The following is a 22,077-nucleotide window of genomic DNA, read 5'->3' as shown; positions in this document are numbered from 1 at the left end:
AGCGCCCCCTAAGCCGCCAGGGGCCGCCCGCAAGCGAGGCTCCTCAAGCGCTGGGCGGGGAAAGGGGCGGGGCGAGGCAGTACCTGGGCCGCCCGGAGCTGGGGGTGGGCTCTCAGGGGACAGCCGGCGGGCACCCCTACAGATCTGGACCGCCAGCCACCTGGGAGCTCAGGACTCCGGGTGTAGAGGCTGCGCTATCACATGGGTGGCGGAGACGGGGCCGCATTTAAGCGGCCCGGGTACGGCGCCCGCCTCCAGCGCGTCCTCGGGCTTGGCTCCCGCCGGACGCCCTGCTCTCTGCCCACCGGAGGGCCCGCTCGGTGCCGCACCGTGCCTCCGCTACCCGGCCATGCGAGCGCCGGCCCCGCTGCGATGAGCTCGCACATCGCCAAAAGCGAGTCCAAGACGTCGCTGCTGAAGGCGGCTGCGACGAGCGGGGGCAGCCGGGTTCCCCGCCAGGGCCCTGCCCGCGAGCCAGGGCTGCCTAGCCGCCGGCTGCCCAGCACCTGCCCTGGCACGCCACCGCCGTCCGGGGACCCCAGTTTACGGAGGCCCCTGTGCCGGCCGGCGCCGCGAGAGGAGGGCGTGCGGGGAAGCCGCTGCGGGCTCCCCCAGGCGCACTGCAGGCCCCGGGAGGCGCTGCGGGCGGCCGCAGCGTCCCGACCTTCTCCCCAGTCGCCGCTGCCGCCGGCACGCGGGCGGGATGGGGAGGAACGGGGGCTGTCCCCGGCGCTCGGCCTCCGGTGCGCGCAGCGAGCCCCTAGTCGCGGGGTCTCCGCTCCAGCTGCCGCGTCCGAGGCAGACCCGTTCCTCCACCGGCTGCGCCCCATGCTCAGCTCCGCCTTCGGCCAGGTAAGGGCCGCACCTCCCGTCCGTCCGTGCTCGCTGGAGAGGCGCTCGGGACCCTGCCGCGGGCTGCGCACCCACAGCCGTCCTCCTGCTGCCCGGGCCCTCCAGTCACGCGCCCCTGCCTGCGCTTTCCTCCCCCGGTGCCTGATTCAGCACCCTGTGCGCTGTCCACGCTCGGGCCTCTTCGGGGGCGAGGCTCCACTGCAAAGCCGCCTTCCACCTGCCAGAATGGGCCAGTCCTGGGAGGGAATCGACCTCCGCAAGCCACATGGAGATTTGAAGGGGTCACAGAGGGGCGCTCTGAGCAGGTGGCGCGAAACCCACTCCTCTGGACTCTGGCCAAGACCACCAGTGAGCAACTCAAGAGAGCAAAGGGTTTGGAGTCTTGTAGTCAAGAGTGGGGGACCTTGGGGCACAGCCTTGCTTGGGGATGAAGGACCCTAACCATTGCCTGTGGTGGCCACGAAGACCTGGGGAAAACTAGGAGAGCTAAAATATGAGAAGAGAGAAGTGTCTGGTAGGCATGGAGGGCTGTACAGACTATTGCTCAAACTGGAACTTTGGGGTGTTTGAAGGAGGTTGTTGCTTCAGGAATGCCATTAGGATGGCAGTTGGGCAGTTGTGAGTCAGAGGATGTGGAACAATACCCAGAGACTCCTAGCTTGAGGTGGTGTGCATTCTAGGGTCAGAAAGGTCACTAAGGAGTCAGTAGTGGCTCCTTTGGTTTCCTCTAGGCCTTTCTTTCAAGGGTCCTGGGCAGCTGGGCAGCTGCCCTTTAAAAACAATCCCTTGTCATAATCTAGTTTGAGGGTGTGCTGCTGGGGAGAGGCTCGGCGGAAAGGAACCCGTGAACTGAGCAAAGCCAGGATAGCCTCTGGTTCTGAGCCCATAACTAAATCAAACTCACTGCACAGCCTTGAGACAGTTCTGCGGCAGCCGGGGGTGGGAGGGGGGGAACGGGGGAGGAAGGATGCAGAGGTCTGATCAGGCTGTTTGCATCGTGTGTGGGGGAAGGGGGGCTGAGCCTTTCTGTGCTAGGAAGTAGCGTAAAGAAGCCGTTTTAAGCTCCTGGCTTGCCATGCTGGATCAGAATTCCAAGGAGGCCGTGTGTGTTTTGCTTCATATCTGCACATTCCTTTTCAAAGTACTCCTTCGCAGCGGCTGATGCCGGTGGAGGTCTGACATGAAGGCAGCTGCGCATGGATTTGGGTTTCACGGGGTTGCTGTGGTGGTGTGATAGGGCTTCAGTGTGTGGCTTTGTTCCTGCGGGGAGTCCTCCGAGTTCGCTGCAAACAGTTCTCCATCGTAGAGATTTGGATGCAGAGCTGTAAGAGTTAGTGTGCCAACGTGTTGAGGGAGAAGTTCGCTGCAGTGGCTTATGTATTAGTGAGCAGGTGTAGGGCGTTGGGGCATTGCTCGGGAGACAACAGTGAACAAGATAGCTGGAGTTCCGGATATTTTATGTGTGTGGGTTTTGTTGTTGTTGTTCATCCTCACCCGAGGATATTGTCCCCATTGATTTTTAGGGAGCGTGGAAGGGAGTGGGAGAGACACACAGAGAGAAACATTGATGTGAGAGAAACGTAATGATTGGTTGCCTCCCACACTCGCCCTGACCAGGGCCAGGGATTGAGCCTCAAGGTATGTGCCCTTAACTGGAATCCAACCTGGGACCCTTCTGTCTGCTGGCTGGTGCTCTATCCACTGAGCCAACCAGCCAGGGCTATTTTGAAGCTTACAGTTTAGCAGTTTGGAAGGGTAGGTTATTGGCCCAGAATCGCTCATTTTCTGGTTGGTTTGCTGGTGATCTGGCTTCATTCTTGGAAAAAGAGCCCTTTCTTTCCAGTCTTGCAGAATTTGCCTGCATAGGCCCTTTATGAGCTCAGAGCATCTCAGCTACTTGCTTCTCTTCCCACTTCTACTTTCTCAATCATTAAACGAAGACTATTCCCCAGCCCAATGTTCTGAAATGTCACCAGAGTCATCTGAGTCAGGAAGAGCTGAAAGGCCCCATCAAATATTTACCACCTGCCTCTGGAAGCTCTTGCCCTTGGAGCTTCCACGTTTTCTTTAAAGCTCGGGCACATTCAGTTTGGGCTCCCTGCTGACAGCTCTCAGGCATGTGCTGAACAACAGCAGCAGCAGCAACAAAACCTGGCCTGGGGCTCTGTGTCAGCCTCCTGCGAGGGAGGGCAGTCAGTCTCCTTTCCCTTCCTTCTGCACTTAGACTTCTGCTGTGGAGACAGGGTCAGGACCAAGGGAAGGTCAATGGGCTTCTGAATACGGAAACTTTCAGGTCGGATCTGCTTAGGCAAAATGTAACCCTGGGGAAGCAAGTTCATATCTCTTAACCTTAAGTGACTCAACCTCATGAAACCTGTTTCTTTACCTGCAAAATAGGGCCGCACCTTTCTTTTTCTAGCTACAGAGACGCCTCTTTTGATTTGGGTATGCTGTTCCAATTCCCAAACTGCTTTGCACATAGTAGGGTCACTGTGATCCTGTATCCTAATGAGTGAATCAGTGAGTGAATGGCTGATATCTCCAGCCACTGAACTGCAGAGGGTTCTTAGCTCCTATGTTGGGATGGGGAGAGAGGCTATGATGGCTTGGGTCCTAACAGATTTAGTTCCACTAGGCCTATGTTTCTAGGATGAGGACTGTGTATAGTACTCACTCCTGCCCGGCCACCTCTCTCCCTCCGTTCTCTGAGAGGGCTGATAGCCCTAATGGCCTTTTCTCTGGGGCCGGAGGAGGTCAGTTGTGGTTAACATAAATCAGAGAGAGTCCCCCAGGTGTCAGCATTTGCCTCTAGCTGTTCTGGAGAAGCAACAAGGGTACTTGAGACCTTAGTCTAGAGCCCACTAAACAATTGACAAAGTATCTTCTCATTACCTTTACTTCACAGCAACCTGTGAAGGTTAGCATTATCTTCCTCCATTTTAGAGATGAGAAGAGAGACTCAGAGGGGAAGTGGCTTGTCCAAAGGTCACGCAGGACTGTGCTGTGCTGTGGTCTGCCTCTCTGAACAGCCTGTTTGTGCCACGCCATGCTGGTTTGGTGGGAAGTCACCTGTGTGTTTCCTATTTGTCAGAAGCAACCACAAAGTACCTCTCAAGTTACGACCCAGCTTTCCCTGAGCGTCTTAGCACTGGGCTGCCATCCAAGTTCAAGTGCTGGCGATAGAACTGATCAGGGCCACTGAAGACCAGTCTCCCTCCTAATCAGGAATAATCAGCAACGGGTTTATCCTTCTCATCCGTCTGATCCTATTATTCCATTCCAGAACTCAAAGTGTGGCTTCCAGAGGCCTGGGGCCTGATGCCACAGGGAATAGGAATGGGGGTGGATGGGCCTGTGTGATGCCTTTGCCCTTCTAGAAGCTCCCACAGTTCAGCCCTTTAAAAATTTTCTGCTAAAGGTCAAGCCATCTGCCCCTTCCAATCACTAGTACCCCTCCCGCAGAGCCAAAAATAGCTTAAGCAAGCTCTAAGTTTGAATCCCTGAACCCCTTGTTACCCTTAATACTCAAGCTAATACTGCATCCTCTTCCCTGAAGAATGATGGGTTTCTTCAAAGGAACTGACTTTTTTCATTTAACAAGTTAAGATCAGGAATTTATTATTTTAATCTTTTTTTTTTTTCGGGTGACAAAGGAGGGCAGAAATAATACCTTATGTTTCAAAGCTTTAACAGTATTTTCATATCTGTAGCTCATGGTCTTCACCATAATCCTCCAAAGTTGGAAAGTCAGGTCTTATTTCCATGTTATAATTAAGGAAACTGGGATCCAGAGAAATTGACTCATTTATACCGGCCATGTGGTTAGGAAATGGTAAACTGGGCCTCAAATCCAGCCCTTGGGACTCCACATTCTACATCCTTAAATATCATACTAGCATTTATTGTCTACTATGTGCCAGGCTTCATGTTGAGGGGTATGATTTATTATCTTATTTAACTGTCCACACGTTCCATTACAAGCAAAACCTCTGACCCATATCCAAATATCTACATCCAAAGTGAGCAACATTTTTAAGAGTGTGCCAGTGCAAAGTGTGTGCCTTTTCTACAGGAGACAGCTGTCCTGCCTGCTGTTTCAAAGGACAGGCACATCACAAGGTTGACAAGTGGGTGCTGTGCTCTGGGATGGCCTGCAGGGGGCAGGAGTGGGTGCCCTGGCCATTTAAGACCAATGCTGTGCCAAGCCCTTTGCATGTATTCATTAACTCCTCAGAAGAGCCCTTGAGGGAAGGGTTATTAGAGTACCCATTTTATCGATGAAGAAACTGAGGCTCAGAAAGATTAACATGTCCTCAAGATCATCCAGTAGTTGCTAGGCAGCAGGGCAAGATTTGAACCCAAGTCTGACTCTGCATTCCAAGCTCTTAGGCTCTGTGTCAGCAGTTCTCAACGCTGGCTGCAGGTTAGCATTACCTGGAGTACTCTCATCAGCAATGCCCGGAGCCCACCTATGCCCGATAAGTCAGCATCTCCGGGGAAGTTCCCAGTGAGTCTAATGGGCGGCCAGGGGAGGGAAGCTGCTTTACACTGTGCGGCCTGCCTGTTCATGTACTAGTATCTGCTCATGTAGTTCTTATGAACTGGGTTCCTGTGTGAAGCCTAACGCATTTCCCTATGGGGTCCCTGGCAAGTTCTAGCTTTTCTTTCCTTTTTTTACTTAAAATTTTTCCATTTTAATTTTTTATTGAATTTATTGGGGTGACATTGGTTAATTAAATTATATAGGTCTCAGGGCTACAATTCTATAATACCTCATTTGTGAGCCCTAGCTTTTCACCAGAATCTGCAGATGGCCAGTTTTCTAGCTTTGGTCTGCAAGTCTTTTCTGATCTTCCTGAATTAAATCACATCCCTAGAGTGTTAGTGCTTCCCCTTCATGGCATGTAACTAAAACATAATTAAGTCTGTGTGTTCCTGGCTATTTAATATCTCTTGCCCACCTGCTAGAATGTCAGCTCCTTGAAAGCTGGGACTATGTTTCTTTTGTTCCTCAGGCACGTAAGTACTGGACAAGTGATCCTTCTTTCTCCATTTTAATAATTACTTATAGAGTACCCAAATGTGCTACACACTTTGCCATGTAGGCATTTTAAGGAACAGAGAGGAAACCCCATTTTCCAGGCAAGGAAACTGAAGCTCTGAATGTAAGAAGTCAGAAGCCAGCAAAGCCAGGACTCAACCCCAGGCCTGCCGATCCTCTCATTCATCTGAGTCCATTGCTCTTCTTCATGTATGACCCTGACCCCTGACCCCTGACCCCAGATGCTGCTGTAAGCTGTTTCCAAGGAACACATCTTTGAAGAAGGCTCTTAAATTGGCTGCTTGCTCTTTTAATTCCAACTCCCCAGTGTCTTCACTCCTTTCTGCCCTTTAGGCGAAAACAACTCCCCAGCCTCCTCATCGGTTCTCAGGGGGTACTCCTCCTCCTCCATATCCCTTTCCGGAGATTTGGCCCAAACATGGGCCGCTGAATGACTAGCCTGATTAAACCCGCCCCATGTCAACCTCGTCAGCAGCAGCTCTGTCGACAAGAGCCATCCGGGGACCTCCTTCCCCAGCTCCCTGGGACCAAGCCTGTGGCACCTTCTGGGCAATGCCTCCCGCTCATCTTCCCTAAGGGGAGATCTGACCAGCCACTCGGAACTGGACAAAAAGTCCCTGGGAGAGGAGCCTCTCTGGACTGAAAGCTCAGGCATGCGTGGAAGGGTGGTTTCCTCTGGGGCTGACCTACCTCTGGTGCCCCCTGCTGGGAAAAGCTGGGTGTGGGGGAATGGGACTTCTCTCCGGTCATCTGGCTGGGGCTGCAGATCTCCAATGTGACATGAGGCTTGAGATGACTGACATCATAGCTGGAACCTGGAGAGAGAGGAAGAGCCAGTCACCTAAAAAGTCAATTGTGGGACCTTGATGACTGCTTTGTAAAGGGCGGCCTCTCTGCTCTACACCCCAAGGAAGCTGGTGAAAGATCCTGGCTCAGACCAGGCTGAGGATCGCAAGGTCAGTAACCCTCACTCGCGCCCTCTGAGACTGCGCACTGGGAAGGGAGCAGAAGTTGCTGCTAACTGCTGTTGGCTCCACTGTGCTTCCAATCCCCGGAGCCTCATCCCATTTCAGTGACAGGCAAGTGTGAAAAACGGAGCGTGATGGAGACGGCACCAACGCTCCCAAGCCCTCAACTGGAGCTGCCTGCTCTCAATCCAGCTGCAATTGTCCAGAGGCAATTTGGATGTGTGTTTGTCCCTGTGTGCTTTCGTGTGTGTGTGTGTGTGTGTGTGTGTGTGTGTGTGTGTGTGAATGCAAGCACAAAGCTGGGAGGCACCCTGGCTTTGGGGACCCAAACTAGCCTGAGTCCCCTCCTGGGTCTGCTGGCCTAATTCCCAGCTGCAGCTGCCATTCTGCTCGCCACCCCCCCACACCCCGCCCAAGGCAATCTCTCCGCAGCTTTGGCAGCTGGAAAAGGAGGGGCTGAGGGAAGGGGACTGAGCGGAGAGGACTAAGCGCTAATCTGGTGGCGATGATCTGGCCGCCTTCTCCAGCTCCCTCTGCCCTCTGCCATCAGCTCTCTGGGCGATTTTCTCTGTGCCCTGCACGCTCCCCTCCTGCCTTCATCTCCTTAAGAAAGTGCCCAGAAAGTTAAACCCACACACACAAACACACACACACACACACACAATCCACACACACAAAAAAAATCAGCAGGAGCAGGCAGACGAGTGAGAGAGCACGCACGCAAGAGAGAGGCTCAGTCCTGGAGGAAGAGCGGCGCAGGCAGAGGGAGGCTGGGGTTGGCAGTGGGCAGTGACCAGGACTGAGGTCTCTGAGCCTCCGGGAACCTCCTTCATGGACCCCGGGATCCTGAGAGGTGCTGCCTCAGCTTAGGATGGGCAACTGTGTCAAGTCTCCACTGAGAAATCTCTCAAGAAAGGTATGTTCCTGGATTCCAAAACCTGGGCTGGGGGTTGGGGCATCTTCCCATCGGCCCCAGAGGTTGGGCATAGAGGCGGCGGGGGGGCATCTGAGGCTTGTCAACCTTCCCGTGGGTTCTGCCTTAGAGCTGCTTCCCTGTTCTGACCTCCGGATTACCTCCTGCCTCAGTTTTCTATGTCCCAGCCTCTGAGTTGAAGTTGGGCCTTGGAGCTGCATGGGAACTGTGTTTGGGAATCTACAAGATTTAGGAAAGAACCACAGGGCTGCTAGGATGTAAGTGAAAAGCGTGGATCCTTAGGCTGTCAGAGTGGACAGACCCCCTGGAGCTGGCAGGATAGGAAGGGGGCTGAGCTTTGACCTTGCTGCTGCTAAGCCGCCTTCTCAGCAGTTGGGCCCGGGGATTAGTTGCCTCTTGGGGGCCTCTGATCCTCTCTGGTGGTCTCTAAGCCTTCAGGGCTGCGGGTTTTGAAATAGATCCTATTGCCACTGAAAGGAACCAGGTCAGAAAATCTCAACTAGGACCAGACTGGTTCAGGGACCAGAACTGTTTCCATTGAGAAAGAGGATGTCGAGTCAGAGCATCTGTGTCACTTTCTGTAGCGGGTTAATTGCTTCCACACCAGGATGATGTCTTTTTGCAAGAATTCCTTTGGAAAGCAAATGAACACTGGCTCGCATCTATAGGGTTTGCTCCACGTGGACTCCGCCTGTATGCCTAGCCCTCCATAGACAGGCCATGTAAGAAACTCATCGATGTTATTAAAGGGAGAAGGAGTGACGTTTCCTGCAGTGCTTCATTTTCCAGACAAGGGACTTCATTGCCACTGAGGCTAAGTGACACTTACCCAAGGTCTCAGGTGAGCTAATGGCACCTCTGCCCCCAACCCCATCTTCACTCCTGCATCAGTTTGACAGCCTCTCAATTTAGGACATTTCTGCTGCTCATCGGCTTCCTCATGTAGTGAAGCTGCTCACATCAAATCCCTTTCCATTTTTGCTGCTCCTCAGGTCCTTCTGGGGTGACTGTTTCTTCTGTGCACCCTCCCGCCATCATCTGCTATCTTCTTAGTGGAGTCTTTGTACCAGAAGTGGCCTCCACGCTGTTGCAGAGGAACAGAAACTGGTCAGAATTAGTTAAAGGACCTCAGGGTGAAAGCCCCTCCCCTGGCTCTTGAAGAGGAGAGTTTAAGAATAAGAATTGTCCTTTGGTTCCACCCCACCCATCTCCCTTCCATAGCAGAGGCTTAAGAATCAGACTTCTCAGGTCTCCTTTTCCAGCTCTGTGACTTGGGGCAAGTTACTTGACTTCTCTGGGCCTCAGTTCTTTTGTCCATCAAGTATAAATACTAATACCCACCTTGTAAGGTGATTGTGAGAACTAAGAGTGTTGTGCACTATATTCACTGCCTGGAATATAGTACTCGACAAATGTTAGCTAGTAATATTGTTATAATCATAATTTTTGCACTCTGCATTTTCTGAGAAGGGGGATGGAGGAAAAAGAATATAGGAGAGGTTTTGAGTCCATGGAGTAAGGTTAAAGATCATACAACTTGTTGCATTTAATTTCATGTTTTTTAATTTAAAACATTTAAAAATTCATTTTAGAGAGAGAGAAAAAAAACACATCCATTTGTTATTTCACTTATTTGTGCATTAATTGGTTGCTTCTTGTATGTGTCCTGACCAGGGATCAAACTTGAAACCTTGGCATATCGGGATGATGCTCTAACCAACTGAGCTACCCGGCCAGGGAAATTTCATGTTTTTTATAAAAATAATAATTGCTTTTTCCTGAATATTTACAATATATCCAACTTGTTATCTTATTTTCTCTTTTCCACCAAATAGTTCTTTTGGCTGAGGTCACACAGCCAACTGGATTCTGAGCTGGGATTTAAACCCTGGTCTGTGTGAATCCAGAGCTGGTATTTTTATTTTTTATTTTTGCCTTTCTCTTCTTCCTGCTGTCAAAAATGTTATTCTTAGATCTCTGAGTCTGCCCTTACACGTCATCTGGTCCAAATTCCCACCGGCTACAGCAGTCCCCTTTCCTACCTCACCAAATGCTTACTCACTCACCTTCTCCTGACTCCCTTCAGGGTGGGCAGCTTTGACTGCAACTCTTGGAAAGCTTCTGAGTTAGAAAGCTGTTCGGTCATGAGGCATGCTGGGCCCTCCTGTTGCTCGGCCACACTCAGGAGACGTCCCCTTAGTGCCAGGAGATATGGTCAACCTGTGGGCCGCTGCCCACTTGGCTTCCTGAGTGGCACTCGGGGAACTGGTAATGGTGAGAGGCGGCCGCTCCAGGCTCTGAGCAGGGCAGACCAGGCTGTCAGGTGCCATCACTAGCCGGGGAAGAACAGCCGCTTCCCGGGGCAGCGTGGTGCCAGGCAGGATTATGATCAAGAGAGGCAGTGGAAATTCCTTCTCCACCACTGGCTCATTCTTTGTGGGAGCAAATTCTCCATCCTTCTTACTTCTTTCCTGATTGGCAAATATTCTCCCACTTCCTCTGAGGCCACAAGTAAATGCCTTCTGCATCCAGCATCTCTTTAAGTTTTATCACTGTCACCATCATCGTCATCATCCTGTCATCACCATGGCAACTCCATCTCTCCCACTCTTACCATGCTCTAGGCACTATGCAATAGCTCATTCACTTCTCACAAGAATCCTGTGAGTCGCCATGATTATACCCACTGCATATAGAAGGAAACTAGAGCACAGACAGGTGACGTGACCTGCCCCAGATCACAAAGCAAGCAGGTGGCAGAGCCAGAATTGTGAGTCCAAAGTCAGTGTACAAAACCACCTGTGAGAGTTCTGCGCCTGCCGCCATGTCACTTCCTGGGCTGTGTCACTCTGAGCCCAGTGTGTGCGAGTCACTAGGACTAAAAGGCTGCCTCTCCACAAGCACCTCCGAGATTGCTTCCTGGTTGAAGCCACTGGAATCCTTCCTTGGAGCCGGCCTCCAGTCGGGAGGGCCCCTCTGGCTCTGCCCTCACTCCAGCTACGTCTGGAGGCCTATGTGAGTGTGGCCGAGGCTCTGACCTCACTTGGCATAAATCCAAGTGGCCATTGGTCCACCCGACACCACGTAAGCTCTGAGATTCTCTGAGACTGGCCCTTCTTGCACTCACTGCACTTGGGCCTTGGGCTGAGGTTCTTCACCGCAAATTTGAGCTGCTGCTACTCCTTGAGGAACCAGAATACGGTGTCTCCCTCTAGGCCTGCAAGTGGAAGGGGAGCCTAGTGTGTAGCCCCACAGTGTGGGACATTGGGGAGAAGACACATGAGAGGACAAGGTGAGACGGGGCAGGTAGTTCTGCTTCTCAGCCCGGGAGGACAGGCTGCCCCGAGGTTAGGACGGTCCTCTGGGCATGACCTTCCTGGAGCTAGAGGAACGTGGCAGGAAGAAGAGCGCAGTGAGATGAGAGGATGGGTGTGGGGCCTGGGTGTCCTGGGGAGGCCGGGGTGGGATAGAAAGTTGTGTCTGATGCTGCTGCTGTCCTGTGTGTGTGGGGGAGTGGGGTGGGGGGGAGTCTTTGGGCAGCGTTGACTTTTTATAGCTGCATGGGAACCGTCAGGGCGGAGACAGGATTGGCCGGGCCTGGGGCACAGCTATATTCGGTAAGCAGCGGGCCCCTGTCCCAGCCTCAGAGGTCGCAGGCTGGGCCAGGCAGGGAGCCAGGGAAGACCAGAGGGGGAGGGAGACTTGCTGGTGAGTGTGTCTAGTTTTGAGGTTGCAAATGGTGGGATCCGACCCACAGATGTGCTTTGTGTCACCCGCCCACCGGAAGGTCTCTGGCAACCTTGGGCTGGAGTTACGTAGTGCTGCTCTTTAAGACTGACTTGCAGCATCGTTCAGTCCCTGTCTCCCACCTCTTACACCTGCGCTTCATTTGTTAGCTCTGGCCCCGGTGTTTGAACCTCCAGTCTAGCTGAGCCTGCTCTCCATGTTGCTGCTCTGCTAGTCCTCACCGCCTTCCGGTGGGGTCCAGAGGGGGTAGGGTCAGAAGTCAGTTTGGGAACTTAGCCCAGGGGTTGTGCTGGGACATTGGGGCAATGTTGGAAAAGGATGCATTCCATTAATCTCTTAACGAAAACTTCCTATTGGTGCGAACAGAAGCCTCCTGCTGCCTGCTTTTCTCTCTGAGCCTTTGCATGCACATGAGTGTGATTCTAGGCACACGTATGTGTCCTCTGTGTGTGTGTGTGTGTGTGTGTGTGTGTGTGCGCGCGCGCACGTACATTAGCCACATGGTGGATACCACACCCAGCTCTCCCTGGAGCATCTGTTTCAATCAAGGATTGGAGACTCCATCTGTTGGACCAATATGATGCCTGCCCTTGTGCATCTGAGGGCTCGCTGACCCTGCTGTTGGACTCCCAAGGGTCTGCTCTTGAGGAGAGCCCCTTCTAGGAGGCCCGGCGGGGCAGGGAGGTGATGCCTGCCTCTCTTTTGCATTTGCTTGGTGCTGGCTGAAGATGCGCCAGGAGGAGACTGCCAGCTACAGAGTGGTGCAGACGAGCGAGGAGGGGCTGGCGGCCAGCGGCGAGCTCCCCGGACCACTCCTGATGCTGGCCCAGAACTGCGCCGTCATGCACAACCTGCTGGGCCCTGCCTGCATTTTCCTGCGCAAGGGCTTCGCTGAGAACAGGCAGCCTGTACGTAAGTTGGCCCCAGTGGAGCTGCGCTCGACCTGGCTTCACGGGGCGTGAGGAGGTGCTGGGAAGAAGAGGGGCTCTGTACACAGAAGTGTGTATCCCCCAGCAGATACACCTCAAACCCTCAATTTGCAAATCTGACCCCTGAAGTTTCCCACTCATGGCTGCAAAGCACTGTTGAGTCCACCTCCACCAGCAAGAAATGATAACAGCAGCCAGCATTGTTTGGGGATTTTAAATATATACATGTTTTTGTTGATTTTAGAGAGAGAGGCAGAGGGAGAGAGAGAGAGGAACATTGATCAGCTCTCCTATATGCACCACATCCTGACTGGGAGTCGAACCTGCGACCTTTTGGTGCATGGGATACGCTCAACCAACCAAGCCACCCCAGCCAGGGCATGTTTGGGGATATATTTTGAGCACTTCCTCTGTGCCAGGCACTGTGCTAGGGGCTTTGGTCCATTGCCTCACTTAGGACTCAGAGCAACTCTAAGAGGCAGGTACTATTATTCCCATTTTACAGATGAGGAAACTGAGTTGGAGAAGTAACCTGCTGAAGGTAACAGCTTGTGGGTGATGGATTTAGGATTCAGACTCGGGAGTCTGACTAGGGCCTCCTGTGCTCTGAGCAACAGTGCTGAGTACACAGTACTGTCCAGCAGGCCTTGCTGCCAGGATGGAAACATCCTGTCATCTGCACTGTCCAGTGTGGCAGCCACTAGCCACGCGTGGCTGTTGAGCACTTGACATGTGACTAGTGCAGCTGAGGAGCTGGATTGTTAGTTCTGTTTCATTCCCATTGGGATTTAAATAGCCACGTGTGGCTACTCTACCCGACAGCCTCCTCAGGCCTTGGACAGCCACAGGGAGGAGGGGAACAAGGATGGTGTTTCAGATAGAAATGTTTGTAGGTTCCATTGCCGGTATGCTCACAAAGGCCCTGGCAGGTGGGTCCTGGTATTGACCTATTTTACAGATGCGGAGACTGGCTAGGTCACAGGAGTGACCTGTTCCAGGCCCATGGCTAGGAAGCTGCAGATCTGAGCTTTGCACTCGTGTCTGTCTCTAGAGGCCAAGCTCTGCCCCCGACAATTACGTTGGAGTGAAAGGAGTATATGTATGCTCCATTCCACCTGACCCCCGCGCCCCAGTTGCTCATGGTCTTCCTGCCACCTGGGAGGGCATCTCTGGCTCTACTCCAAGCACAGCACACATACGCCCCCACTCTGCACCCGGCGGCGGGGGGGCAGGGGCGACCCAAGCACCAGCCACCAGGACTCAGCCAGCCCACAGGCCCACTGCACGGGGCACCTGGCTTTCCGCTCCCTGACTCTGTCTGTGCAAGATGTAGGAGGAGGTGCAGTGGGGGCAGCAGCACCTCACTTCTCTCCAGTGCCTCCCAGCTGGGTCCTGGAGTAGTGGGGGCTGCTGGAGCCTGACCGGGGGAAAGGACTTGTTATATCTGAGTAACTTGTCCCAGGGAGAGTCCTCTGTGTGTGCGTGTGCGGCTTCCTCGCTTACTCGCTCACTTGCACTTACTGGGGGTATGGGCGCTGCGAAAACCCAAGAACCAAGTCTGACTTGGAACAGCTAATGGGTGACAGAGGCCCGATTAGGTATGTGAAAGCGTAACAACCCACACGCTGTGCACCGTAAGTCACCCAACAGAGACAGACATCCCTCCAACGAGTCCCACCCTCAGCTAGAAATGCCACCTACAGGACCTGTAGCTGGCGGCCTGCCTGTCCCAAGCACATGGGCACACTCCATGCTGTCCTGCCACATACAGCCACTTCTAAACACCGGGCCTGTGCACCTGCTTGTCCACTAGATGTTGCTCAGCAGCCCCTTTCTAGAAGATTCTCAGATTTTCCAGAGTCAGGGTCCCTTGCCCTGGGGCCAGTTTGGAGTGGGTGGACAGCAACCATCTCTCCCCACTCTGGCCCTGTTGGCTAGAACAGCCTGTGTGCACAGCTGAGATGCCTCCTGCTCATGATGGCACACCGCGTGTCTGTGTTCATGACAGGTGTGTCTACCTGCCCCATGGCCACACCTGCCCCATGTTCTCCCTGCCCAAAGGCAGAGAACTGTGCCATCTGGGGAGGAGGAGCCCCGTGGACCAGCTTGGGAGCTTACTAAGCAGGTCCAGCTGGGCAGCAATCCATTTCGTGCCAGTCTGTGTCCCTCCTGGGCAGGCCCGGGGCAACAGGCCCCTCACCAGCTGGAGCTGCCCTGTGTGTCCTGCGGGCCTGCTCTTTCGAGACTTCCCTGCCATCTGTGTGATGCCTAGACCCAGGGTTCCTTGGTTCCCCAAGGAGAGCTGGGCCTGCTTGGAGCTTTGGATGTGTGCTTTGGGGCCTGGTGGCAGCCGGAGGCACTGGCAGCCCCCAGGCTCCTATGCTGTGCCCGTGGCAGGGCAGGGTGTAGCATGGGGGTCAAATTGGAGAAGGTAGGGCAGTGCCCGGGAAGCAGGGCACAGCCCTAATCCTGCCTCCACACCTTGGGTCCTCCCTTTCCGTCGCTCTCGGCTGCCTGCCTAGTCCCTGCTTTCTCTCCGCTCAGCCCTCTCTGCCCCTGTTACCTTGCAGGCCTCCTCTCTGTTGTGCCTCCCGCTGACCCTGTTTCATTTACAGGTTTTTGCCTCCGTACCAGCTCTGTCCTCTGACACATTCTTGTGTCTGAAACAAGGGGCTGGTTGCAGAGGGTCTGTGCCCCGGCTGCATGGGGCTCTTGGGTCCCTGGGCATCTGCCATGCTGTGGGAGATGTGGGGGTGCGCATTTTCCCCTCAAGGACACGGCCCAGGCATGCTCTGCTGCACCCCCGCCACCTCCACCCAGCGCCTGCTGCCACTTACTTGCATGGCCCTCAGGCTGGACATTTTGTGACTCCGGGCCCCTAGCAGCTGCTAATAGGACACGTTCTTTTGTTTCAGGACAGATCCCTGCGGCCAGAGGAGATTGAAGGTAAGACCCGGCCTGGAGGGGAAAGGGTTACTCAGCCATCCAGGAAGCTGAGGGAAGGGCTACTGGTGGGAAGAGAGGTGAGACCCCTGACCTCCAGGGACAGGGCCTGGTATGGAGCCGGTCGGAGGAGTGTACAGCCGGCAGCTCTGGCTCTGGCTCTCCCTGCTAGTGGGCCCTATGTCTGCCTTGGGCTCCAGAGGCTCTGCAGCTCCCACCCACAACCATGTCCGCCTTTGTTCCCTTCCCCAGAGCTCCGAGAGGCCTTCAGGGAATTTGACAAGGACAAGGACGGCTACATCAACTGCCGAGACCTGGGCAACTGCATGCGCACCATGGGCTACATGCCCACCGAGATGGAGCTTATTGAGCTGTCCCAGCAGATCAACATGAACCGTGAGTCACCTCCCCTGGGCACCTCCTGCCCTTCCCGTCCTCGCCTTTGCAGCCCTCTGCAGTCAGGCAGGCCTGGGTTCAAATTCTGGGCCCACCTCTTTCCAGCTCTGTGACCTGGGGAAAACCACGTACCCATTTCCTCACCTGGAAAATGAGGGGTCTAGCAGGGAGAGTGAAGCACAGGAAGTCAACTTGGGAATATATTTAAAACAGCCCAACACCTGGCCCACAGTGAGTTGAACAGAGGGATGCTGTTATTACTGTTTTCCTCTTGGTCCTCTCAGAAGCAAGCCTGAGACAAGAATTTGAAAGCACAGGTCATTTACTTAATAGGTGATGACTAGGGAAGTGAGATAGGGAAGAGGAGGAGCCAGCAAAGGATGCATTCTCAAGCCAGCTACCACTGACCCGAGCCTAATACTGCTGGGGGACTCGGGGAGTTGGTGTAGCAGCTCCTCTCAGAGCTATCCCGTAGCCCTCACCTGGGGCATTTATCCCCCAAACTCCTGCCAGTCACTGGTGAAAGCTGTTGTTAGCAGGCCAAGTTGGGGGGTCAGGCCTCTAACACTTGAACCTCCTGAGAGAGCCTATTGGAAGTTGAGCTTCCATTTGCACAAGGGGAAGGCTTGGAGCATGTGGGCCAGGCACCCAGAATTTCTGCTTCCCTCTCTGCCTTACTGCATGTGTTTCTATCTCTGAAATCATTTGCCTGTCTCTGTGACCTAATGTTTCTTTCTCTCATCCATATCCATCTCTATCCATTTCCTGATTTGTTCCCTTTATCAACCCCTGGCCAGTTCCCTGAGCCATTCTTTGACAAACTACCTGTACATATTCACCTCTCAGTCATCATTTTGCCTTTGGTTAAACCTTGGACCTGGCCCTGGGCAAGTCAGCATGGGGTTGGTAAGACCTTCCATTGCCTAGGAGGGGAATGGTTAGATGGATGACCTAGCTCTTTCCTTTGTCCCCAGTGGGTGGCCAAGTGGATTTTGATGACTTTGTGGAGCTAATGGGACCTAAACTCCTGGCGGAGACGGCAGATATGATTGGTGTAAAGGAACTACGAGATGCTTTCCGAGAGGTGAGTCATGGGCAGTGGACAGGCAGGGGCGGTAGGCTATTAGAATCCCAACCCCAGCATGGCAACTTGAAAAGAACCCTGAACCCTGGGTCCCAGACCAGGGAAGGAGCTTGGACAGAGAAGGGTCTCTGGGGGAAAGGGGACAATGACTCTGGAGAAGGAGCTCAAGCTTGGGATCTGCTTTTGATGGTCTCCATGTTAGAGCTACCTCTCCCTCCTTCCTGCCCTGTCTAGTTTGACACCAATGGTGATGGGGAGATAAGCACCAGTGAGTTGCGAGAGGCCATGAGGAAACTCCTGGGTCATCAGGTGGGACACCGAGACATAGAGGAAATTATCCGAGATGTGGACCTCAATGGGGATGGCCACGTGGACTTTGAAGGTAGGTGGGCTTGAAAGTGGGAGAGAAAGTGACCATTCATGGAGCCCTCCAACTATATATCCATCATGCAACCATCATTTCATTCCAACTTTCCATCCCCTATCCTTCCATCCTGCCATCCTTGCACCGCTTCAATCTGCCTCCCATCTCTATACCCATCCATCCATCCATCCATCCATCCATCCATCCATCCATCCATCTATACCATCTATTCATTTATCCATCTTCTCATCTGTCCTATTTATCCACTCATCCATCTCTAGACAATTATCCATAGAACCATTTATCCATGCACTTATCTATCCACCCATGCCTAATTCTTCCATAATTCACCCATACATTCATCCATGCACCCATCTACCCATGTATATCTCCCTGTGCATCTGTACTTCTCTACATTTGTTCATATATTTATATATCTTTAACCACCTGCCTATATTTCTACCCAATTGTCTATCTAGTCATTTCCCTATCAGTATCCATCTACTCATCCATACATCTGTTCCTGTGTCCATCTTCCCCCATCCACCTCTATCCATCTGTCTGTCCACATTCCTCCATCCATGGAAAGTATTTTCTGAATGCCACATTCCTCAAGATGACACTCAGGCCCCTAAGATCTGACCACAGCTGCTACCATTCCTTCACTCCCACTGCACCTTACAACTGCACCAAAGTACTTGTGGTCCATGAACCTGCTAGGCTCCTGTTTGAACACACTGTTCTTTTTATCAAGATGCCTTTTATTCTATTGTTCACTTGGGCTCAATTCTATTCATCCTTCAAGATCCAGCAGTGGGACACTTCGTTCAGCCCTTCTTCCCTGATTCTCCAGATTGAACTTTTGGGCCTTACAGCACTTCAGGGTCATCCTTGTTCTTCACACTGTCCTCCAAGTGCTACTATTGTCTCTCCACTTGACTCTGAACTTTTCCAGAAGAGGAACCTCCTCTCTTTATCTCTGCGTTTCCCACATAAGTCAGTACCTGGCTAATGCTACATGAAAGCTTTTTCTAAGGAATCAGTAGCAATCATAATAATTACCATTTATTGTAAATATGTGTACAAGTCACTGTACTGATTAGCGTTACATATTTTATCTCATTTAATTCTCACAATGACTCTATGGATTGCACTATTAGCACCTCATGAGATGAGGAAACTGAGGCTCAGTGAAGTAATATAACTTGCCTGGGATTACCTAACCACTAAGAGGCAGAGCTGTGTCATGAACCCAGGCCTGGAACCTCAACCACACATAACACTGTGCATGACACCATTCGCAATGCTGTGAGATACAGGGAAAAGACAGTAAAACGTTGACTCTGTACCCCAGATACTTGAGTTCTAAGAAAGGCAGGATAAGTATGTGCCAGACTGTGTGTTCAGAACACAAAGGGGGAGGCCTTTTATGGGGAGTAGTTGTCCCTCAAAGTTGGGTAGAATGTGGCTAGATGGAGAGAAGGCTTTGCTACCACAAGATCTGAACATCTCAGGATGTCCTGTGTCCAGGTAAGTGCCCCTCACTGATGCCTGCCCTTCCCTGAAAGCCCAGGTCCCCATTCATTCTACCAGCATGTATTATACACCTCTGTGGGCTAAGACCTGACCCCCACCTTGAGGAGCCTAAGACCAGCGAGGAAAACAGAAGCCAACTGTATAGTTCCTGCTGTTTTGAGGGAGTGGATAGCAGGCTGTGGGGACAGAGGGGCCCTATGCCAAGCTGGAGGGGGATTTGGGAAGGCTTCCTGGAGGAGGCTGTGAATAAGCAGATCCTAAGGAATGGGCAGGAGCTACCAGGGGAAAAGAAGGAAGAACTGTTTATCCAAATGAAAACTGCACATGGATGTTTATAGCAGCTTCATTCATAATTGCCAAAACCTGGAAGTAACCAAGAAGTCCTTTGTGGATGAATGGACTGTGGTCCACCAGACAATGGAATGTTATCAGAGAGAAGAAATGAGCCATGAGAAGACATGGCGGAAACGTAAATGCATACTACTAAGTGAAAGAGGCCAGTCTGAAAGGCTGCCTACCGCTTGATTCCAACTGTATCACATCTGGAAAAGGCCAAACCGGGGACAGGAAAGGACCAGCGGTCACCGGGGGCTGGGCAGGGATGGGGGGAGAAGGCCGAGCACAGCGGCTCCTTAGGGCAGGGAAGCGATGGTGTATGAGACGATAGTGGTGGATACGTGTCATCATACACTTGTCAAAGCCCACGGAATGGACACCACCAAGAGTGGGCCCTCATGTGAGCTGGGCTTGGGTGATACTGATCTGTCAATGTCGGTTCATCAATTTTAATGTTGTACCACTCCGGTGGCGATGTTGATAATGTGTGCCTGTGTGGAGGTCGGGAGTATATGGGAACTCTGTACTTACTGCTTAATTTTGCTGTGAACCTAAAACTGCTCTAAAAAAGCAAGTCTAGTTTAAAAAAGAAGGGAGAGGGGACAAATTGCAGGAAAGCTGAAAGTGAGGCGTGAGAGGGAGCCAGCGGCACCTAAGGTGCTGAAAGGGAGAGCTGTGTAGTTGGAGCATGAGATTGGGGTGAGTGGGAGAGATGAGGCTGGAGATGTCAGCGGGGGCCAGAACTGGGGGACCTGAGGTCATGTCAGCATATGGGACATTATCCGTGGGATCCATGAGAGGTTAAGAACGGAGTCAGATATGCAGCTTAGAAAGCCTGAGCTAGCTGCTGTAGAAGATGGTCTGGAAGAGGCCGCATGGAGGTGGGGACCACCAGGGAATCAGGAGCAGTGGCGATGGCAAGGGGGACACAGGTTGAGGGAGACTCGGAGGCGGTGTCCTGAGCGGGGCCCTGACTGCTGCTTTCTCCCCCTCCCCTGTACCCACCAGAGTTTGTCCGGATGATGTCCCGCTGAGGCCGGGAGGGCCCCTCCAGGACTGCCAAGCTCCCACGGGCGGGAGGAGAGGGGCCAGAGCTCTTCTTGCCCTGCCGCTGCAGCTGCCGAGAGCCCAGGATGAACTGGTGGAGGGGGCCTGCTTGCACCCCGGGGAGGTGCCCACCCCGGACCCCCACCCTCCGCACTGTGAAAGATTCACAACTCCTGCAACTGGAAAGTGGGGCGCCCACCGACAAGGAGGCCACAGTGCCAAGCCCACAGAGGGTATGCAAGGCGCCAAGTGCCATGTACCCAGCCGCTGCCGGCTGAATGGGCCAGGGCGCCCGCCAGCAGATCCCACATAGCATGTCTGCCCGAGGGCAAAGCCTCTTGTTGCCCTCCTTAGCGCTGTGCCCATCCCAGCTCGCCTCAGCCTTGTTATCTCAGAACCAATAAAAGTATTTCCGAGAGCAAGGCCGCGTGGGGTCTTTGCCTCCTGGGCCTGGTTAGCTGACGTGTTTCCTGAGTACCAGCTGCACACCCAGAACTGGCGGAACATCCCTGCGGTCAGCAGGCATTTAGTGGGTGCCACTAGGTACTCAGCCACTTCCTCACTGACCTCAGAAGCCAGAACCTGGCACCTTTAGCTGCGCAAGGGAGATGGGGTTGTAGTAATTTAGCTGGGTACGCAGCTGCCACAAGTTCTACGTGAGTCCCTGCTTAATGGTGTCAATAGGTTCTGCTACTTTAAGTGAAACGACGGATAATGAAATCAGTTTATCATAGGCTAATGCAGTGGTCGGCAAACTCATTAGTCAACAGAGCCAAGTATCAACAGTACAATGACTGAAATTTCTTTTGAGAGCCAATTTTTTTAAATTTAAACTTCTTCTAACGCCACTTCTCCAAAATAGACTCGTCCAGGTCATGGTATTTTGTGGAAGAGCCACACTCAAAGGGCCAAAGAGCCGCATGTGGCTCACGAGCCGCGGTTTGCCGACCACTGGGCTAATGGATATAAGCAAGAGTTAAGTTCCTGAGCATCTCATCAAACAAAACATTATGCCAGGACCTGCTGTATAAGAAGAAGAATGGATATTGGGTACGCATCTAGAGGGGTCTGCCCCACTTCCTGTCTTATTGGAGCTTTCCCACTGGTCAGGGAAACAGACATGAAATAATCATATTGTTATGTGATTACAAATTGCGGTGCTGCCATTAGGGAAAAAGGCAGAGACCTTCAATCGGGCATAGGCGGGAGGCCTGGCCGCCTCTGGGGAGGTCAGGGAGGCTTTCCTGAGGAAGTGATGACAAGGATTTTGCCCTGGAGGAAATCCCAGTGTGTGTGTGAGGCGACAGATGTAGAAACGGCTGCCACCCTCTCCACGGAGCAGGAAGCAGAGGAGCAGAGGAGTTAGGCTCTGGGTTTATGTGCTGTGTGACTTTGGGCCAGTCATGTCCCCTCTCTGAACCTCAGTTCACTGAGATGTAATATGGGGATAATAAAGGGCAATGAAGTCCACAATAAGAGCTCTCAGGGCACAGCATTGCACACTTCCAGAGGCCGCTGTGGACATAACTGCAGTGGCATTGTGTCACCTAACAATATTAATCCATTATCATCATTGTAATCAATGCGGCTAAGTGAAGGGTTGAAGGAGCCCAGAGGAGCAGTCTGTGGGTAGAAGTTGCCCGGGATCTTAGGTGTGGGGCACAATCAGACCGGGGTATGGGACGGACTCGGGTACCCAAGCCAGTGATTCCCAGACTTCAGTGTGCTTAAGCGTCACCTGGAGCGTTTGTTAAGCCGCCGATCTGGCCCTACGCTGATGCTTGTGATTCAGTGTTAGGATTGGGGTCCGTAAATTCGCATCTCTAACAAGCTCCCGGGGCCGCGGATGCTGCCCAGCCTGTGGACCCCAATTTAAATA

The 22,077-nt window shown here is 52.9% G+C and overlaps 1 protein-coding gene across 3 annotated transcripts; it reads left to right on the top strand.

Annotated features, from left to right (window-relative positions):
- Nucleotides 1-75: 75 nt before the first annotated feature.
- CABP1 (calcium binding protein 1) lies at nucleotides 76-20,653 on the top strand. Of its 3 annotated transcripts, none has more exons than XM_080649949.1 (7): nucleotides 76-852; nucleotides 12,292-12,471; nucleotides 15,408-15,438; nucleotides 15,688-15,831; nucleotides 16,806-16,915; nucleotides 17,150-17,297; nucleotides 20,160-20,618. In XM_080649949.1, the coding sequence occupies exons 1-7, from the start codon at nucleotides 202-204 to the stop codon at nucleotides 20,183-20,185; spliced, it is 1,290 nt and encodes a 429-aa protein (XP_080506075.1). In that variant the 5' UTR covers nucleotides 76-201; the 3' UTR covers nucleotides 20,186-20,618. The 3 variants fall into 3 exon arrangements, with proteins under 3 accessions (XP_080506075.1, XP_080506074.1, XP_080506076.1); XM_080649950.1 differs by lacking the exon at nucleotides 76-852 and adding an exon at nucleotides 7,739-7,798; XM_080649948.1 differs by lacking the exon at nucleotides 12,292-12,471 and having other exon boundaries at nucleotides 20,160-20,653.
- The last annotated feature ends 1,424 nt before the right edge of the window (nucleotides 20,654-22,077 follow it).

Source organism: Plecotus auritus (assembly GCF_963455305.1).
Source record: "Plecotus auritus genome assembly, chromosome: 13".
In the NCBI taxonomy this organism is placed as follows: Eukaryota; Metazoa; Chordata; class Mammalia; order Chiroptera; family Vespertilionidae; genus Plecotus; species Plecotus auritus.
Note: the sequence above shows the minus strand (reverse complement) of the source record. Positions and strands in the feature narration are given on the sequence as shown.

Bases quoted from the DNA above. Each gene is read 5' to 3' on its own strand.
- CABP1 (XM_080649949.1), top strand. From the start codon at position 202: ATGGGTGGCGGAGACGGGGCCGCATTTAAGCGGCCCGGGTACGGCGCC. The intron at 12,472-15,407 runs GTACGTAAGTTG...CTTTTGTTTCAG, and splicing joins TCGCTGAGAACAGGCAGCCT to GACAGATCCCTGCGGCCAGA. The intron at 17,298-20,159 runs GTAGGTGGGCTT...TGTACCCACCAG, and splicing joins TGGCCACGTGGACTTTGAAG to AGTTTGTCCGGATGATGTCC.